At 43.9% G+C, this 21,210-nt stretch overlaps 1 protein-coding gene across 1 annotated transcript in view; it reads right to left on the reverse strand.

Moving 5' to 3' along the window:
• Positions 1–21,210, reverse strand: part of LOC147116616 (polycystin-1-like protein 2) — a 90,787-nt gene that overhangs the window by 60,833 nt on the left and 8,744 nt on the right. The window contains exons 7-11 of the mRNA XM_085992055.1: positions 13,505–13,794; positions 7,171–7,351; positions 2,854–3,169; positions 2,335–2,554; positions 861–951 (exon numbers count right to left, since the gene is read on the reverse strand). Of these exons, the coding sequence (XP_085848181.1) occupies positions 861–951; positions 2,335–2,554; positions 2,854–3,169; positions 7,171–7,351; positions 13,505–13,794 (1,098 nt within the window). The remainder of the gene's footprint in view (positions 1–860; positions 952–2,334; positions 2,555–2,853; positions 3,170–7,170; positions 7,352–13,504; positions 13,795–21,210) is intronic.

The following is a 21,210-nucleotide window of genomic DNA, read 5'->3' on the forward strand; positions in this document are numbered from 1 at the left end:
CACTGCTCCGTAGGGAGGTCCATGTAGCTTTGTCTATGGTGGTAGGCCTTCCATCTGAGCTAGTGTTTCCTGTGAGTGGTGCAGCTCCCCTATCTCTGCACTGCTGGGCCACCCTCTAATGCTGGAAAAACTAAATCTGCTGATCACTAATACCATCACCTCATACATCCATCATTTGTGCCCAATAGGTATTGACGTATCCAGATTAAAGCTAATAAATCCAGGAGATAAATAAAAGATGCCAGTGTAATTGGATCAGGAGATTAAAAACCATACAATTATCAGTTGAAAGTCTGATAGCTCTTTCAAAGACCTGGCACAGACATGATGGGCTGAATGGCCCCCTTCTGCGCTATATCATTTTATGATTCTATGAAAAAGGCACATCAGCAGGCCTTCTACAACTGCCCCAGGGACTGCCGCCACCCCTCTCCTGGTACTCCCCAGTGCCAGTGGTAGAATGCTGGCAAACTAGCAGAATTGTCGGTTCCTGCGTCCCTGCCATCACTTACGTGTGGCAGGGCAGCAATGGCATGGTCGCCAGCCTCAAGTGCTGGGGTGGAGGAAGGAAAATTCAGTTTGGGGTAGGGGTGTGAAGGTAGGCCTCCCCACCCAATTTTCCTCGACTACCCTGCACTATATGCAGTATAGCAGAGGAATGTTCAGCTCTTAGACTGGCTATAGAATTACGATGGAGACCTACATATGGAACAGCCAAGTTGGTTGTTTGTGCTAAATCTGGTAGCATTTAGCATTTCTACTATACCACTCATTATTATTCAATACTAATAAATACTTGCACTGTTAATGCTTTATTCAATGCCTGTAACCATAATATTCCTTGTTCTATATAGACTTACATGCAGTAGACAGTAAATCCTCATTGTAGCTTTCCTCATTTCTCTCAATTTTTTTGATAATAAGGGCAACAAAGGCAGCAACAAGTAAAACCTTAAAGGAAAGGCAATCAACATTGGTTAGTTACAATGTTCTTTAAAGATTTAAACTGATTTGTGACAGATTTAATTAAAACCTTGGTTTTGAACTACTGAAATTGCACAATCCAACATTAAAAAGTCAAAAATAGAATTTCATGACCCTGCCCACTCCCACTCCCACTCTCCTCCCGCCATGCTTTGTCCTGACATTGGGCCAGGAGCACTGGGATTTCCTGTCTTGGAAGATTAACGTGACTCAGGGGCACACCTAGTGCTTGCCTGCCTCCCGATAGGGTCTAGCACTGATGAAGGGGGCATGAAAGTGAAGCACGGCTGCAAGCCTCTCGGGTCCCCCGGAGATTGGGACCTTCCAACTACTGATGGAAATCAGCAGCCAGAAGGTCCTGATTAAGCTTAAACATCTGGGAGGGGAATCAAGCTTTTGAAAAAATTAGTTAACTCTGCTTCTTCGGCCTGCCCCCAGGGCCTTCGCAGAAGCACTAGTCAGCAGGGATGCAGAGGTAGGACCGAACGCCACATTTTGCTGGACTGTCCTGTGCTGGGGGATCCAACCAACAAACGTGCAGGAAAATGAGGCAAGCAGCCAGGAACACCCATTCCCGTCTAAGGTTGAATGCCTCAGATGGGCCTGCACCTACCGTAGCATCAGGTCCAGTTCCGCCCAACCTCTAGGAATGCTCCAGAAATCCTGGATCAACACAAAAAGGGACAGATACCAGAAAAAACAGGTCTATCCCCCTTTGTTATGGTCTTTGAACCCAGGAAAATGATCATTGCTGTTCGGTTTTGGACTTGGCAAAAGGTGACAATCCAAATATAAACAGTGGGGCAATTCTAAGTGTCACTGTCATCCCTCCACAGGCACCGTACTGCTCTCAAACCTCTATATATTCTATGTAACAGGATACAGGTGTGCGAGAGGCCCCAAGGTGAATCACCCTTTGGCTTTTTCTCCTTCAGTGGGAAAATCCTCTGCTGCACTTCATCCAGGATAATCGGCTATCTTCATCAAAGGGGACAATTCTGCTCATGTTCCCATGATCACCTTCTAGTCCTTCCTTTGTAGATTTTCTGCAGCCAAAAAAAACTGCCTAGCTTGAAGTGGGAGCAACAGCCCTTCAATAGCTGCGACTCTCTGGATATTCTTCCCCCTGCATTTAATGCTGCCTGTATTTGTGAAAAATACACAGGGAGCATATTCTAATCCCGTTCACCAGCTCACCTTGCTGAATTGGGTGAGGTCAGCTGGCCACTCACATAGCCCCAGGAGAGCAGTGATTCTGGCACCACTTGACTCAACCCTACACTTACTATTATTTTCTACATTCACTACATTGATAGGTTAGTTTTCTTTATCGGTTAATTCTGCCATTACCTTTATCGGCTGTATGATTAAAACACTTTCGAGGAAGCTGACGATCATGGATACGAGCCATTGAATGGACTGCTCTTTGCCATAATCGAAACTATAGAGCATGGTAAAGAATGCCGAGACACCACTTGTGACAAACACCAGGAGCCAGCCAATGTAAATGAACCACCAAGGGAGCCTTTCCAAATGAAAGCGTTTCTTCTCACTTGTAGGTGTAGCTTCCCTGTTCAATAGAGTACAAACTACTAGTAACATTCATTAATAAACAAAATAATGAATAAAAATTGCAGTTATGGTTTATAATGGGAGATTTTTGACCCAAGGGTTACAGAAATGAGTGAGTGTGTACTATCCCGCATACTTATGATCACGTTTGTAAATCCTGAACATGGCTACGGGACTCCTAATATACTCAGTTACTCACAGACCAATTATTCAGAATTTTTAAACACTCATCAGTTTTAAAAACTTGTTTTGAACTGTGAACATTGGACATTAAATACCTGAAATGGTGTACTTTACCTCTTAGCACTGAAGCCAGCATCATCAGAGTTAACTGCAGTTTTGATGAACTGTATTATCTTCTGCACTTGATCTGTAGCATGTATCTGAGTATAAGGGTTCTGAAATTTATTTAGACCCATCTCTTGCAGTTCAGTTTCCACATATTTAAGCAAAAGATTCACATAGTGAAAGAAGTGTTGCATGATTTGATCCCTTTGATTATCAGGATTGCTGTAAATGGAATCATTGTCTTCATTTTGTTCGGGATTGCTGACCATGGAATCACTATCTTCATTTTGTTGATCAGGACCACAGTCAGCAGAAGAATCATTTTCTAAAAACATGACATTTTCCATCAATAAGGGGCTGTATAGCCCTCACTTTCCCTTAATGTCGCTTTCTTTCACTTAAAATTAAAATATTTCTATATGGTTTTAAGAATTTTGAGTTACGAGAAGATTATGGCAGAATATATATACAGGAAACTCTTTGGTATCCGGCACCGATGGGACCGGCATGTTGCCGGTTAATCAAAAATTCCGGATGACGGAGAGGGTTATCTACCGAGGCTATTTTTAAGAAAGAAAAATTAAAAAATCAAGAAATGTGCAGTATACAGTAATTGGGTACTCACCTACAGAGTGTTGTGTTAAATGGATGGTGGAAGATGCTTGATTAAGTACAGTACTGCCAGTTGAGGGTAATCCAATGCAATGACTACCAGCAGCGTGGGAGACACACAGTACCCCTGTAAAATGGCAGATCAGAAGAGACTACTGGCAGCGCGGGAGAGTCAGACTCCTGTTACAGGGGTATTGAGGTGTTCCGACTTCCGACAGCGCCAAGAAGCCGAGTAGTGGCAATTTGGAGAACTACTTCCACTGACTAACTCGGCCACCGCGGGAGACTCGGACTCAGCAACATTGCCGGTTGAGGTGTTGTTTTCGGAGTGAGAATTTTGCCGGTTAATAGAGAATTCCGGATATTTAGCTGCCGTTTAAACAAGAGTTTCCTGTAACTGGGAGGAGGTGCGTTTTCACAGGTAGTTCAATGTCACACATTTTGATCTGAGTCTGACACAAGAAGTGCCGGCAGCAGATCAGTAACTAACATTCTTTTGGGTGTTACACAAGCCTCAGACCAGTGCCTCCTATTAGATCCTTTATAGGACAGTGTAATGGTCCTAGCAATATAAACTTAGAGACCACCACCCATGACAGGGCATGTTACATTAATGACGAGTTATGAAAGTATACACCAGAAATATATTTAAATTAATCATTTACCACCAGTTCTTTGAAATGTGCTTGGTACATTTGGAAAATACAATCTGGTCCCTAGACGCTTTGTAGAGTTTATTCAGCAATCCCGTGTTCCCAGCATGGAGCCTTTCTCGGTGGGAACTCAGTTTGGAGAATCAACACTACAAAATTGACCTCTGACCTGCGCCTGGAGTACAGGATCATTCAATTTACCTTATGTATCCCTATCCCCTAAAATCACATTCACAGTTTTCCCAAAGTTATTCCTTTTCTCTTTTAAGCATCTCTTTTAAAATATCGTTATAGCAAATGCTTCAGTAAGTTCAAACTAGTCTTTAAGTTCCACTTTGTATTTTTAGTCCAGAGAATACAACTGCACTTTGGACCTAAAAAGGATCGATCAGAGTACTTTCTAAATGGTGAAAAGCTAGAAACAGTGAATATCCGAAGAAACTTAGGGGGTCCGTGTACATAGATCACTAAAATATTATGGACAGGTACAAAAATAATCAAAAAGGCTAATGGAATGCTGGCTTTTATATCTAGAGGTCTAGAATACAAGGGGTTAGAAGTCATGCTGCCGCTATACAAAGCCCTGGTTAGACCACACCTGGAGTATTATGTTCAGTTCTGGGCACCACGCCTTAGGAAGAATATACAGGCCCTGGAGGGAGTACAATGTAGATTTCCTAGAATGATACCTGGACTCCAAGGGTTAAATTACGAGGAGAGATTACACAAACTAGGGTTGTATTCCCTGGAATTTAGAAGGTTAAGAGGTGATTTGATCAAAGTTTTCAAGATATTAAGGGGAACTGATAGGGTAGATAGAGAGAAACTATTTCTGCTGGTTGGGGAGTCTAGGGGCTAGATTGTGATACTGGAGGCGTGTAGGAGGCGGGACTACAACTTTTGGGGTTGTAGTCCCGCCTCCATCGAGTTGTAGCTAACCCACGCGATTTTCACTTGATTGAGCTTGTTGAGCCCGCTGGGCGGGCTCAGCAGGCCAATTAAGGGCCACCCGGCAACAGGTGATGTCACAGATTAACATTTCATCTGTCAAGAGCTTTTGACAGATGAAATATCAGCGTTTGACAGCTCTTTGAAGCTGTCAAACTCTGACAATCTGTACACTAAGTTAATTCCTTCCTCTCAGGATGATTTAGAGATCTCTCCAGAACAGAAAGTTGAATGCTGCAACTTTTGACAGTTCGCGGCCATTCTGCTTTCTGTGCCGGTGAGATGAGGGACTCCTGAGACCTGAAGGAAGGAAGGCGGTAAAGGTAAGTAAAGGTAAGTAAAACTTATTTAAACACTTTACACACACCAAACACACTTACCTTTGCACTCATGCACCCATCACTCACCTGAACACTGGACATCTCGAACCCTCCAAGCCCTTCAGCGCGACGGTCCGCTTCGCTAACTTGGCGTGGTTTGGAGCCGTCGGGAATCCCACACTTCAGGGATAAAAATAGGGATTAGGCTAAAAACTGCCTGTTAACAGGCAGTTAATTGGCACTAATCTCCTTCCCGCCCCGCGGAGGCGGGTCCCAGCACAGGTCGGGTATCCGCCTCCTTTGAAACTGGCGTGGAGGCGGGTTGGGTCCGTGCCCCCCGATTTTGCGATCTTAACCCCCCACACGCCTCCAATCCCGCCTCAACGGCACAATGAAAATCGAGCCCTAGGAGTAGGGGGACATAGCCTAAAAATTAGAGCCAGGCCTTTCAGGAGTGGAGTTAGGAAACACTTTTACACACAAAGGGTGGTAGAAGTTTGGAACTCTCTTCTGCAAACGGCAGTTGATGCTAGATCAATTGTTAATTTTAAATCTGAGGTTGATAGATTTCTGTAAACCAAAGTTATTAAGGGATATGGGCAAAGGCGTGTAAATGGAGTTAGGTGGCAGATCAGCCATGATCTCACTGAAAAGTGGAACAGGCTCGAAGGGCTAAATGGTGTACTCCTGTTCCTATAGATTAAAATGGGTCCTTTAAGAGTTTCTGATAATCTTAACTCTCCTTATTAATAATCTGATGATTTTAACTCTCCATTTTTTCATTTGAATAAACTTTGTTTAAATTTATAAAGTGTCCAAGAGATCCAACGCCCACTTCAGCATTTCTTAAGCTCTTGCTTCACCCAACCTGCAGGTCTTGTGTGCCTGCAAACCAAAATAAAAGGCCAGTGGCGAGTAAAAGGTGACGGTTTGGGTTTCAGTCGGCTGTTTGGGACCCGAGTTGGGAACCAGCGCCACAAATATGGTGCTATGTAAAAGCAGCTTTAAAGACAGCTTGAAACTGCACTGGAGTTAAACCCTATGTGGTGTTCTGCCGAGGCAACGCGAGGCGGTCTTTCCTTGGGAATTATGCTGTCACTTCACAGCGATGTAAGATGTCGGTTAAAATTTGAAATAAAGCACAAAAGATATTGAGGTAAAGTGAGGGGGGGTGGTATTTTAACTGCCAGTGGGTTTCCGGCAGGGAATCACTGGTTTCAGTTAGTGTCCCTACCACCCACAGCAGTCAGAGGCAATGGCAAACTTTAACTGCTGGACCTCATTAACATGCCATCAAGTCCACTTCCTGCCGAGAATGGATGGAATGTGGGCGGGAAGCAGCTGCTGGCCTCCAGAGGCCCTGGGCAAGTTTCTCACCGGCACTCATATTTATGGGGAAGAGGGTCCTGGGGTGAGTCCTGGATGCTGAGGCCTAAACATTCCATGTGGGGCCTGGAGGAGCACAGCTGTTCCTCCTAGCCCCACAAAGGAAAGGAAAAATCTTAGCTGAAACATAGGAACAGCAATAGGCCATTCAGCTCCTCGAGCCTGTTCTGTCATTCACTTAGATCATGGTTGATTTGTATCTTATCTCCATTTACCTGCCTTGGTTCCATTCTCAATACATTTACCTAACAAAATCAGTTTTGAAATTTCAATTGTCTTTGCCTCAACAGCTTTTTGGGGGAGGGAGTTCCAGATTTCCATTATCCTTTGTGTGAATAAGTGCTTCATCATTCAGTCCTAAATGGCCTAGCTCTCATTTTAAGATAAAGATAACCATAGGCGCTGACCGTTATCTGGAATGGCAGTCCCCGGAGTCTCAGAATTTTCAATTTCATCATAGTGCTGAATAATATCTGCTATTAACGCCAGCAACTTATTCAAGTCATCCACATTTCTGATATCTTCTTCGAGTGATGGCATAACATCTTTCAGCTTTCCAGGCAAACTGCTAGCAAGCCTCTTGATGTCCTATAAATTAAAAAAGAGTTCAACACTCAGGGATGCAACTCTCAGAACTTGCAATTCAGCTTCTTTTTATCGGCCCATGTGTTTACACAGATATATATAGACATTTTGTTTCTGGTGACGGATATCAGTGCTTGGAAGTGGGCACTTTTCCACTTTTGAAATCTTGTGTCAATATTGAGCACTCCCACGTTAGGTGTAGCATTAACCAACTAAAACCAACCTCAGTCTTAGAAGAGCATTTCTTACAGCAGTACTGAGTGCTTTCTTTTTCTTAAGAGCCAATTATTTGTGCCATGGTCAGAGAACTGGGCTCACCCTTAGTGATTAGAGCACATCCACATACCTGGGGTGCCAAGCTATCTGATCAGATGCTTTGTGATTTTTGCTTTAGCTAAAAAATGTCAGAAGTTTGATATCTTGGTCCATTAACATTACTTTCTCAAATTTCAATGCTGTGTCTCCTGATTGGCTTCAAAATCCTTTATTTTTAGCCAGAGAAGTGCCAAAAGATGACCCTTCTCTCCCTTTAAACCATCATTCCATTGTCCTTACACAGGTACTTTCTAAATATATGAAAGCTGTTGTTAACTTTCCCAGGTGTCCACTCCAACCTTCCGCTCCTGCCATTACAATTTCATGGCGTTCATTGATGCCAAGCACACACAAGGATTGTGAGCAGCTCATGTCAGTGAGCATTGCAGGAGGAGCAAGATTTCAGAGGGGAAATGGTGGCAGGTAATTACATGAGATGGGGGGTGTCTGGCAATGGTGGATTGAAAAAGATCAGGATGGGTCTGTTAGAGAGATGAGGCTAGTGAGCCATGGAGAAATCTGGGGTCTTTTAGTTCTTTGAAGAACGGAATGGACATCAATGGAGACCATCAGCTTTCATACTATCTGTACCCTAATCCTCTCCTTGCCCCACACCTGCTCCGTGTCGGCCACACCACCTCGAACCACATTTAGTTCTCATTCCGCCCACATCCATATCATCTCCTACCCTAATTCTTCCCCCTCCCCCACTACCTGTCGCATCCCACCTCCCTTTGCCCCCATGTCCTCCATTCTACTTCCCTGTCTCCTCCCCTTCCCCTGGAGATATTGGCACTGTAAGGGTCAAGGCATACCAAAGTGATAGCTTGCAGGACTTGTATTTTTTTTTTTATAGGTTCCGGGATGTGGGCTTCGCTGGCAAGGCCAGCATTTATTGCCCATCCCTAGCTGCCCTCGAGAAGGTGGTGGGGAGCCGCCTTCTTGAACCACCGCAGTCCTTGTGGTGAAGGTACTCCCACAGTGCTGTTAGGGAGGGAGTTCCAGGATTTTGACTCAGCGACGATGAAGGATCGGTGATATATTTCCAAGTCAGCATGGTGCGTAACTTGGAGGGGAACTTGCAGGTGACAGTGTTCCCATGCGCCTGCTGCCCTTGTCCTTCTGGGTGGTAGAGGTCGCGGTTTTGGGAGGTGCTGCTGAAGAAGCCTTGGCGAGTTGCTGCAGTGCATCTTGTAGATGGTACACACTTCAGCCACGGTATGCTGGTGGTGGAGGGAGTGAATGTTTAAGGTGGTGGATGGGGTGCCAATCAAGCGGGCTGCTTTGTCCTGGATGGTGTCGAGCTTCCTGAGTGTTGTTGGAGCTGCACTCTTCCAGGCAAGTGGAGAATATTCCATCACACTCCTGACTTGTGCCTTGTAGATGGTGGAAAGGCTTTGGGGAGGCAGGAGGTGAGACACTTGCCGCAGAATACCTAGCCTCTGACCTGCTCTTGTAGCCACAGTATTTATGTGGCTGGTCCAGTTAAGTTTTTTGTAAATGGTGACCCCCCAGGATGTTGATGGTGGGGGAATTTGGCGATGGTAATGCCGTTGAATGTCAAGGGGCACTGGTTAGACTCTCAATTGCTGGAGATTGGCATTGCCTGGCACTTGAGCGGCGCAAATGTTACTTGCCACTTATCAGCCCAAGCCTGAATGTCGGCCAGGTCTTGCTGCATGCAGGCATGAACAGCTCCATTTTCTGAGGAGTTATGAATGGAACTGAACACTGTGCAAGCATCAGCGACCATCCCCACTTCTGATATAATGATGGAGGGAAGGTCATTGATGAAGCAGCTAAAGACGGTTGGGCCTAGGACACTGCCCTGAGGAACTCCTGCAGTGATGTCGTGGGGCGGAGATGATTGACTTCCAACAACCACCACAACCATCTTCCTTTGTGCTAGGTATGATTCCAGCAGTGGAGACTTTATATAGCCTTTATGAAAGAATTCTGGCCTTGTTGAGATAAGACAGTGGTTGACCCTGAAGAGTAACTTATAAGGAACTCTACCTTATAAATTCTTTAAAATGACAAACTGGGTTTGGAAATTTAGAAACCTAACTATGAAATAGCTATGAAAGAATTCTGGCCTTGTTGAAACAGGACAAGTTGTTGACCCTGAATAATAACCATATTGAAACAGAAGAATGGGATGGCTCCGAGTGGCTAACCTTTTGGGAACAACACAATTGTCAACCCTGGATATGTGATATAAATTAAACTTCATAAAGATGGCACATAAGATAAGGAACATCTGCCCTCGTAAAGATGACACATAAAATAAGGGACATCTGCCTTTCACACCTTTTTATATGGTGAACCCAGAATACCTGGAGATGTGGCAGATTCTGGAATATTACAAGCTGATGTGGCAGTAAAGGATTGCAGAGGTCAGCAGAAAGATGAAGTGACAATTAATTTGCATCAGCAGAAACCTTAAAGGAAACACAACTGAAAGAGTGTATAAATATTGAAGTCTCAAATGGGATATCAGAGTCACTTTAATTGGGCAAGGCGATTCTCGAATACAGAGGCGGCTTTGTGGTCTTCCACTCTTTGTACCTCGGGGATCAAAGGTTTTTTGATATTGATGGATATCCTGTATAGAAAACTTTAAGAACAGTAATACTGTAGCAAAGTTAAGATTTAAAAGTAAGATTCTCTGTTAAAAAGATTGTATTTTTTCTCTTTTTAGAACTGTTAACGTTGTGATTGACTGATTCACCAACTGTAAATTGCATGTCAGTTCTTTTAATAAATTTCTATATATTTTTAGAATTGTCTCACATAAGTCTTCTGTATCAAAAACTCGCGAACTCAATCTCTGTACACTCTTTGGTGAAGGGTTACATTTCTGAAGGAGATCTCCAGACCCTCATAATATCCGGGACGTTACAGTCTAGCTAAACTTATTAAAAGGACTATCTGAAGGACGGTAACATTCTGGGGTTGTTCCTTTCCTTTAAGGAGAGATAGCCCAGACCTTTAGACAGAGTTAAAGCATCTTTAGGATTCAGCTACCTCAAACCTTAGTTGAAAATGAACATCTGAGAAATACACCTGATCTGGGATAGCCCCAAAGGGGCTAAGACTAGTAAATATCCTTTCAAGTTTTCCCCCTGATTCTCATTGACTTCAACTTTACTCGGGCTCCTTGATGCCACACTCGGTCAAATGCTGCCTTGATATCAAGGGCAATCACTCTCACCTCACCTCTGGAATTCAGCTCTTTTGTCTATGTTTGGACCAAGGCTGTAATGAGGTCTGGAGCCGAGTGGTGCTGGCAGAACCCAAACTGAGCATTGGTGAGCAGGTTATTGGTGAGTAAGTGCCGCTTGATAGCACGATCAATGACACCTTCCATCACTTTGCTGATGATTGGGAATAGACTGATGGGGGTGGTAATTGGCCAGATTGGATTTGTCCTGCTTTTTGTGGACAGGACATACCTGGGCAGTTTTCCACATTGTTGGGTAGATGCCAGTGTTGTAGCTGTACTGGAACAGCTTGCCTAGAGGTGTGGCTAGTTCTGAAGCACGAGTCTTCAGCACGATAGCCGGGATGTTGTGGGGGCCCATAGCCTTTGCTGTATCCAGTGCGTTCAGCTGTTCTTGATATCACGTGGATTGAATCGAATTGGCTGAAGACTGGCTTCTGTGATGGTGGGGACATCAGGAGGAGGCCGATATGAATCATCCACTCGGCACTTCTGGCTGAAGATGCTTGCAAACGCTTCAGCCTTGTCTTTTGCACTGGTGTGCTGGGTTCCACCATCATTGAGGATGGGGATATTCATGAAGCTTCCTCCTCCCGTTAGTTGTCCACCACCATTCACGACTGGATGTGGCAGGACTGCAGAACTTTGATCTGATCCGTTGATTGTGGGATCGCTTAGCTCTGTCTATAGCATGCTGCTTCCGCTGTTTAGCATGCATCTAGTCCTGTGTTGCAACTTCCCCAGGGTGGCACCTCATTTTTAGGTACGCCTGGTGCGGCTCCTGGCATGCTCTTCTACACTCCTCATTGAACCAGGGTTGGTCCCCTGGCTTGATGGTAATGGTAGAGTGAGGGATATGCCGGGCCATGAGGTTACAGATTGTGGTGGAATACAATTCTGCTGCTGCTGATGGCCCACAGCGCCTCATGGATGCCCAGTTTTGAGCTGCTAGATCTGTTCTGAAGCTATCCCATTTAGCATGGTGGTAGTGCCAGACAATACAATGGAGGGGGTCCTCAGTGTGAAGATGGGACTTTGTCTCCACAAGGACTGTGTGGTGGTCACTGCTACTAATGCTTTCATGGACAAATGCATCTGTGATAGGTAGATTGGTGAGGATGAAGTCAAGTAGATTTTTCCCTCGTGTTGGTTCTCTCACCACCTGCCACAGGCCTAGTCTGGAGGCTATGTCCTTCAGAACTCGGCCAGCTCAGTCAGTAGTGGCGCAACCGAGCCACTCTTGGTGATGGACATTGAAGTCCCCCACCCAGAGTCCATTCTGTGCCCTTGCTACCCTCAGTGCTTCTTCCAAATAGTGTTCAATAAGAAGGAGTACTGATTCATCAGCTGAGGGAGGGCGGTAGGTGGTAATCAGCAGGAGGTTTCCTTGCCCATGCTTGACCTGAAGTAATGAAATTTCATGGGATCCGGAGTCAATGTTGAGGACTCCCAGGACCACTCCCTTCCGACTGTATACCACTGTGCAGCCACCTCTGGTGGGTCTGTCCTACTAGTGGGACAGGACATACCCAGGGATGGTGATGGAGGAGTCTGGGACATTGGCTGAAAGGTATGATTCTGTGAGTATGACTATGTCAGGCTGTTGCTTGACTAGTCTGTGGGACAGCTCTCCCAATTTTGGCACAAGTCACCAGATGTAGTGAGGAGGACTTTGTAGAGTTGACTGGGCTGGGTGTGCCATTGTCGTGTCCGAATCTGATGCCTAGGTCGATGCCGGATGGTCCGTCTGGTTTTATTCTTAGTATTGTTTCTCATAGCAGTTTGTTACAACTGAGTGGCTTGCTAGGCCATTTCAGAGGTCTGTAGGTCTGGAGTCACATATAGGCCAGACTGGGTAAGGAGGGCAAATTTCCTTCCCTAAAAAGGACATTAGTGAACCAGATGGGTTTTTATGATAATCCGGTAGTTTCATGGTCACCATTATTGATACTAGCTTTTTATTCCAGATTTATTTAACTAACTGAATTTAAATTCCCCAGCTGCCGTGGTGGGATGTGAACTCACATCTCCAGATTATTATTCCAGGCCTCTGGATTACTAGTCCAGTAACAACCACTAAGCTACCGTTCCCGTACAACCAGCCAAACAAAGGGACTTTCATACCATTAGTATGGGTCTCTTTCAATTCCAGAAGTCAGAGGTGAAAGGTTAATGCTATAATGCAGTATGCCAAATAGAGCTCCCACTTGCTGCACCAGTTCTTACTTGTGTTTAATATACCCAGACTATCAATCGTAGGTTTTAAAGTAGGAGCTTTTGGTTCCCTGGGGATCCCTAAAGTCAACAGATTTTTGAATTGTTTTGTTGACTCACTAGCAGTGGGTTTTTTTGCAATGGTGATACCATTTTCTTTAGGATATTTGATACTGCCTTTCGATAGATAGAATGAGGGCCCCAAGAAGTGTGTCAATCTTTGCAGAGGATTCCCCAGACAAAAAAGATTGAAAACCACTGCTGTAAGTGTAGACAGGAGCAGTGCTGAAGAGCCTCTGTACAATATCTGAATATTAGACTTAAATTTGTTTTTAATAAAACATTACAAGAGAAGATATCTTTTACAGCAACTTGAACAACTAACATTTTAGTTTCAGTTAGGCATGTGGAGTTTTACAAAACATTGTTAACACACTTTTGAGACCTGTTATGTGTGTAGAATTAGACCTGCAGGGCAAAAACAAAAAAATTCTCACCGTCATTAACGTCTCAGGTGTTTGTTGACATTCTGAGGAGTCATGGGAAACTCCTGATTCTTTTAGCATTTTCTTTACCTCAGTCGGTTTGGGACGGACATTCCGAAAAACCTGTACAATTATGAGATTCACAGGAAAAATTATGAAGGCGCTTTCGATCCCGATGATTAACTCCCGCCAACTGACAATGTGGAAATCTGCAATAACAAAAGATATGGTAACACCTGATGAATAAAGACTCACCGGCCGTGGATTTTCCCCTTTTTATTCCTGAAAGAATAAAATTTGTACTTTACCAATGATGGAATTTATCAATGATAAGTGTTTCATATTTTAATACTGTTTTGTGTTTGTAGTAAGTTTGTAACGGTTAAACCTAATTGGAGGCAGTATCAGTGGCAGCAGTACTTAAAACAGCGGGAGACCAGGCAGCGCGGACCTAATTGGAGGCAGTATCAGTGGCAGCCGAACCTTCAATGATTTCCAAAAAAACAAGGAGACACATCACAAGACAGCAGGTAGGTGATTGGTTGGGGAGTATTAAGGTTTTTTTCCCCTCTCTTCTTTCTAACCTACGACAGTGGTTTAAGCTAGGTGCTGGAAACTACAAAGTACTGTATTAAATTTATAGCTTAACTAGTTAAACTAATGAATATAACTATAAATAATAATTGAATGAAGACTTTAACTAATTAAATAGAATAAGGCTAGACTAAGATATGGCAGGGCAGGTTGTGTGTCTGAACTGAAGTATGTGGGAGTTTGTGGACAGCAAGACTATCCCAAGCAAACATGTCTGCAGGAGATATCTCCATCTCAAATCTCTCCAGCTCAGGTAGGAACAGGGAGGAGATCCTGCTGAAAGAGTATCAGGAGTTAGGCTCTAAATTAAAAAGCAGGACCTCAAGGGTAATAATCTCTGGATTATTGCCCAAGAAACAGTCAGATCAGGAGAATTAACACGTGGCTAAAGGGCTGGTGTGGGAAAAAGGGGTTCCTTTTCATGGGACAGGAAGGAACTGTACCGATAGGACGGGCTCCACCTGAACCAGGTTGGAACCCGTGTCCTAGCAGAAAGGGTAAATAGAGAGGTAGCAAAGACTTTAAACTAGTAAGATAGTGGGGGAGGGGGAGGGATCTACAAGAAACGTAACTAGCCTAATTATAAACAAAACAGGAAAAGAGAGCATAGGAAAGAATAAAGTAAGGGAGGACATTGATGGCAAGGGAATACAGAGTTATAAAACAGTAGTCTGAAAAGATGGTTAAACATAAAGTGAGAGGAAATCTGATTAAAAATGAGTTAAACTGTCTGTACAGCAATGCACACAGTGTCTGTAATAAAACAGGGGAGCTGGAGGCAGTCATGCGCTGTGAGGAACCAGAAATAGTAGGGATTACTGAGACATGGCTACAGAAAAATCAGGACTGAGAATTAAACATTGCAGGGTATAATATATTTAGAAAAGATAGCGGGGGAAGAGGGAAGGTGGAGTAGCTGTACTTATTAGGAATAACATAATGGCAGTAGAAAAAAGTGACGCAGCTATCAGCAAGACAAAAATAGAATCCATATGGATAGAGATAAAAGATAATAAAGGATCAATCACACTAATAGGTGTAGTCTACAGACCACCAAATAGTGGAAGGGAGGCGGAGGAAGAAATATGCAGACAAATTAGGGAAATGAGTAAAAAACATAGAATAATAATCATGTGGGATTTCAACTACCCCAATATTAATTGGACAGAAGAGGTAGGTAAAGGGAATAAGGGAATGGATTTCCTACAATGTGTACAGGACTCCTTTCTAGCCCAATACGTAAAAAGCCCAACAAGGGAGGATTCGCTATTGGATCTAGTAATGGGGAATGAACCAGAGCAGATAAGAGAAGTAGGGGAACATCTAGGCAATAGTGACCATAATATAATACACTTTAAGATGATAATTGAGAAGGACATAAATATGACAAAAAACAGTGTAATATATTGGAGGAAAGCTGATTTTGAGGGGCTGAGAATAGAACTTGGGAAAATAAAATGGGCAACAATATTGGCAAACAACAATGTAGAACAGCAATGGGAAACATTTAAAACGGTGTTCAAGAGAGTGCAGGAACAATATACTCCGCTAAAAGGAAAGAACAAACTAAACACAAATGAAACACCATGGATGAATAAAGCCATAAGGGAACAATTGAGGGTAAGGAAAGAGGCATACATTAAGTGCATAGACAGTAGGGGAGTGCATGATAAAGGAGAATACAAAGAGAAGTCAAAAAAATTAGGAAGGCAAAGAGGAACTATAAAATTAAATTACCAAGGAACATAAAACAAAATAGTAAAATATTTTACAGGCACATCAATAAAAAAAGGAAGGCTGGGATGGAAATAGGGCCATTAAGGGATAGACAGGATAATACCACAGGCAGCAATAGAGAGATGGCAGAAATATTAAATAATTATTTTGCTTCAGTATTTACCAGGGAGATAGAACAGGTGGGCATGACATTGGATGATGAGATTAGTAATGAGATAAGTGCATTTAAAATAAAAAGAGGGGATATATTAAATAAACTAATCAAACTCAAAAGAGGATAAAACCCCTGGTCTGGATGGATTATATCCCTGCATTTTAAAAGAATCTAAAAAAGAGATAGCAGAGGCATTACTACACATATTTAATAATTCATTAGAAAAAGGTATAGTGCCAGAGGACTGGCGGATAGCTAACGTAATAGCTATATTTAAGAAGGGGGATAGAACATGTCCAGGGAATTATAGACCAGTCAGTTTAACATCGGTGGTAGGAAAAATAATGGAATCCCTACTAAAGGAGAAAATAGAAGAACATCTAGAAACCAAAAAGATAGTAATGAATGGATTTCAAAAGGGAAAGTCTTGTTTGACCAACCTTATTGAATTTTTGAAGAGGTAACAGAGAGAGTAGGCAATGGTAATGCAGTAGATGTAATTTATCTAGATTTTCAAAAGTCCTTCGATAAGGTACCCCATAATAGACTGATGAACAAGGTCAGAGAATGTGGAGTCAGGGGACAAGTAGCAGAATGGATTGCTAGCTGGCTTCAGGACAGAAAGCAGAGAGTAGGGGTAAAAGGTAGCTATTCACAGTGGCAGAAGGTGGATAATGGTGTTCCACAAGGATCAGTGCTGGGACCACTGTTGTTCACAATTTATATTAACGATTTAGACTTTCGAATCAAAAACACAATTTCTAAATTTGCGGATGACACCAAATTAGGGGGGGGGGGGAATAATTAATACTGAGGAGGACTGCAACAAGTTACAGGAGGACATTAATAAACTTGCAGAATGGGCATATAATTGGCAAATGAAGTTCAACGCAGATAAATGTGAGGTATTACATTTTGGTAGGAAGAATACAGAGGTCACTTATTACTTGGAGGATGCAAGTCTAGGTGGGGTAGAGGAACAAAGGGTTCTCGGAGTACAAACACACAAATCACTAAAAGTTGCAACACAGGTTAGCAAGGCCATAAAAAAAGCAAACCAAGCACTAGGGTTTATTTCTAAAGGTATAGAATTGAAAAGTAGGGAAGTTATACTAAACCTGTATCGAACCTTGGTTAGACCACAGCATGCAGTTCTGGTCGCCATATTATAAAAAGGATATAGAGGCACAGGAGAGGGTGCAGAGAAGATTTACAAGGATGATACCAGAAATGTGAAGGTATACATATCAGGAAAGGATGAACAGGCTGGGTCTCTTTTCTCTTGAAAAAAGGCTGAGGGGTGACCTAATAGAGGTCTTTAAAATTATGAAAGGTTTTGATAGAGTGGATAGAGAGAGAATGTTTCCACTTGTGGGGAAGAGCTTAACTAGAGGCTATCAATATAAGATAGTCACCAAGAAATCCAATAGGGAATTCAGAAGAAACTTCTTTACCCAAAGAGTGGTGAGAATGTGGAACTCGCTACCACAAGGAGTGGTTGAAGCGAATAGTATAGATGCATTTTAGGGGAGGCTAGACAAGCATTGAGGGAGAAGGGAATAGAGGGTTTTGCCGATAGATTTAGATGAGGCTCGAGTGGAGCATAAACGCCGGCATGGACTTGTTGGGCTGAATGGTCTGTTTCTGTGCCGTATATCCTATGTAATCCTATGTAAACATGTCTAGTATCTGTCTAGTTCAATTCTATCAATGGTCACCATTTAAAATACTATTTATACATCATGTTAATTGCCCTTGCATATCTTGTGTTCAACATATTTATTTAAATCTATGATATTAGTTTCCCATATGTTAACTGGTAGCAATTAATTCATGTTGTATTTTAACGCGGTACTTAATTCCAGCTAATAGTGTAAATGCAAAGGTAGCAAAAACAGTCTTAACCAAACAGTTGTTTGCATTGAAACATTCAAAGCCCCCTTGTAATTTTTTGACAATTTGCTGATGGATATGGAAACTCTAATGATGTCAGTTTAACTCAATGGTAGCACTCTTGCCTCGGAGTCAGAAGATCAGGGATTCAAGTAGTACTTGAGCACATAATCTAGGCTGACACTTCAGTAAAGTAATGAGGAAGTGCTGTCCTTCAAGTCAGATGTTAAACTGAGTCTGCCTAGTCAGGTAGATGTAAAAGATCCTATAGCGCCAGTTTAAGAACAGGGGAATTGTCCTGGCCAAAATTTAACCCTCAACCAATACCACCAAAAAAGAGGTCATTGTTGTTTGAGATATTTTGTTACGTCCTGAGGATGTGAAAGATGCTACATAAATGCAAATTATTTCTTTCTCTTATAGAAACTTGCATTTATTTAACACCGTTAATGTAAAAAATTTACAGAGGTGTAATCAGACAAAAATGGATGCCGAGCCAAAAAAGAGATATTAGGAGGACCATAAAGGAGAAGAAGGAGGTGGAGAGGCAGAGGGGTATTAGGGAGAGAAATCCAGAGCTGGGGGGCTGAGACGGCTGAAGTCGCAGCCGCCAATGATGCGGCAAAGAGAAGGGGATGCACAACAGGCCAAATATAGGGAGGGGCAATGCCAGTCAGGAAAGCACTGGAATAGTTCGGTGTGGAGGTGACGAAGGAGGGCTTTAGCAGCAGATGGGGGTGAAGGTGGGCAATATTACAGAGGTGGAAATAGCCGTTTTTTGTGATAGCGAGTATGTGGGGTTGGATGCTCAGCTCGTGGTCGAATAGGGCGCTGAGTTTGCAAACAGTCTGGTTCAGCCGAAAGGGATGGAGGTGGAATCAGTGGCAAAGGTACAGAATTTTGGCAGGAGCAGAAGACAATGGCCCAGAAATTCGGGTCTCCACGGGTGAGTACGCATGGGGTAATCACCCATAGGCCCAATGGAAGTGCCGGTTTCGTGCATGTACTGCGCATGCGCGGGAAACCGGCACTTCCGTTCCCCTGAAAGAAGGGGTTCAGAGGTCAAACGCGTGCGCAGGAGAGGCTGCGCATGCACATTGAACTTACATTTTTTTTGCAGGTTTTCCCGGGAAGGTAAGTCTCCAGAAGTTAGACATGTAAAAAGCAGTCGCAAGGCCTGCTTTTAACATGGTAAGTGGTGAATTAATTAAAATTAAAACATTTTTTCCACAGGTTTATTATTTTTAAATACTTTAATGAAAGGCAAGTTTATTTTTAGCCCTGTTAGAAAATGTAATTAATTTTTTCAAAAATTTAAATTGTTTAAAAGTTATTTCATGTAATTTATAGTTTATTTTAAAAATGTGATTTAAAAAAAAAAATTTATTTGAGGTTTTAGTGATTTTTGGGGCTTATAGTATTTATAGGTTTGACAGCCCTTCCTGTCAAACTTATGAATGAAGCATTCCCTGCTACCGTTGGCTCTCCATGGCCCACGTGATCCCAGGGGATGCATCGAACTAACTGCGCCCCTGGGATACACAAGCACTGCGCGCCGGCAGTTGGAGGAGGCCCAGGATCGCAATTCCACAGGGGCTCACAGCTCAACAGCCAGCGCGCAAGCTAAGTGCAGGTCGGAGGCTTGCACCCGCGGGAAGCCTCCGACCCAAATTTCTGGGCCAATGGCTTCAATCTTCCCAATGTTTGAGTAAAAGAAATTGAGACTCATCCACGACTGAATATCAAACAAGCAGTCTGACAGCACAGAGGCAATGGAGGAGTTGAGAGAGGTGGTGGAGGTAGACCTAGACGTCGTCAGCATACATGTGGAACCTGACCCCATGTGTGCAGATGAAGCCGCCAAGGGGAAGTATGAAGAGGAGGAAGAGAAGGTGGGCCAAGGATAGAGCCTAGGGGGACTCCATAGGTAATGGTGCGGGGTGTGAAGAGAATCTATTGCTGGAGATACTCTGTCTACTATCAGATAGATAAGATTGGAATCACGTGAGAAAAACCCACTGAGATAGACATTGGCGGAAAGGTATTGGAGGGGGATGGTGTGGCCGACCATGTCAAAAGCTGCAGAGAGGTAGCGAAGGGATAATTCACCATGGTTACAATCACAGAAGATATGATTTGTGACTTTGGTTAGAGTTGGTTAGGTCAACATGTATCAATTTGTTTTGAAAGTATTCTCTTTACATAGGCTTCTGTATGTCCACCATCTCTTTATTAAAAGTGAAGAGGATGTGCTATTCAATCCCTTGATAATGTGTCCACTTGCTTGAACTGCTCAGTTTGCTTTAAGACTGATGATGGGAAAACTCTTTGGCCTAGAAATTCAGTGCCCTTAGCGCCGATTTTGCGGCGCTAGAGGGCCTAGCGCTGCAATTGGCACCGGCGCCTAAATTGCCTGGGGCCCTTCCGCCGCGGTAGACCGGTAGCGCTGCGCCGGCACCGATGACGTCATCGGTGTGCGCAGCGTCCCGGTTGCCATGGTAACCCGCCCGAACTGGGAAATTGACTTGCGGCCGCCTCGCCCGTGGCAGCCGCAAGCAACGTTCTGGCAGAGGTGCCTTGCACAAGTTTGCGCCGGCGCATTAAAGGCCCCGCGGCGGCCGGCCGCTTTCCCGCCGCCCGCCTGGCCGCAACTCCCTCCCCGGACTTCCCCCCCCCCCCCCCCCCCCCCCCCGGAACAGAAGCAAGCCCGGCACTTGTCCGAGGTGCCGGGCTCATTTTTAATAAGATTATCGCGGGCCGCGGCCGGGTGTAGGCAGGTCCTCCTTAAGGGAAGGAGGAGGCCTGCACTTCCCGAACCTGCCGCACCGCAGCGGGCGCCGCAGCGCCGGAATAGCGCCGAAATTCAGCGCATAGCGCCAGTTTTCAGGCGCTAACAGCTTTCAGCAGCGCCGGCAGCCGTTTGGGCGCAGAAGTAGTGAATTTTTGGCCCGACCAGCGCGACTTAGCTCCGGCACTAACTTCCGGCGCTAAAGCCGTTGCTGCGCCAAAACCCAATTTCTAGGCCTTTATCACTCTCTGCAGTTTAAAAAAAAAATCTTGATTAATTTTCTGTGGTTCTGGGTGGGGCAATGGATTTGAACACTACTCTTTAACCTCTAGGATCTCAGTTCAAATCCAGCTCAGATTAATGGAATGAAAATCCCCTCTCTCTAATGACTGTAAAGGCAGTAGGCAAAATTATTTTTGGGCAAATGGGCACTGGATCAAAACACTGGCTTGCCTATAA

The sequence above is a fragment of the Somniosus microcephalus genome, chromosome 6 (genome assembly GCF_052327205.1).
Source record: "Somniosus microcephalus isolate GS21.2 chromosome 6, FLI_Smic_1.0, whole genome shotgun sequence".
Lineage (NCBI taxonomy): Eukaryota > Metazoa > Chordata > Chondrichthyes > Squaliformes > Somniosidae > Somniosus > Somniosus microcephalus.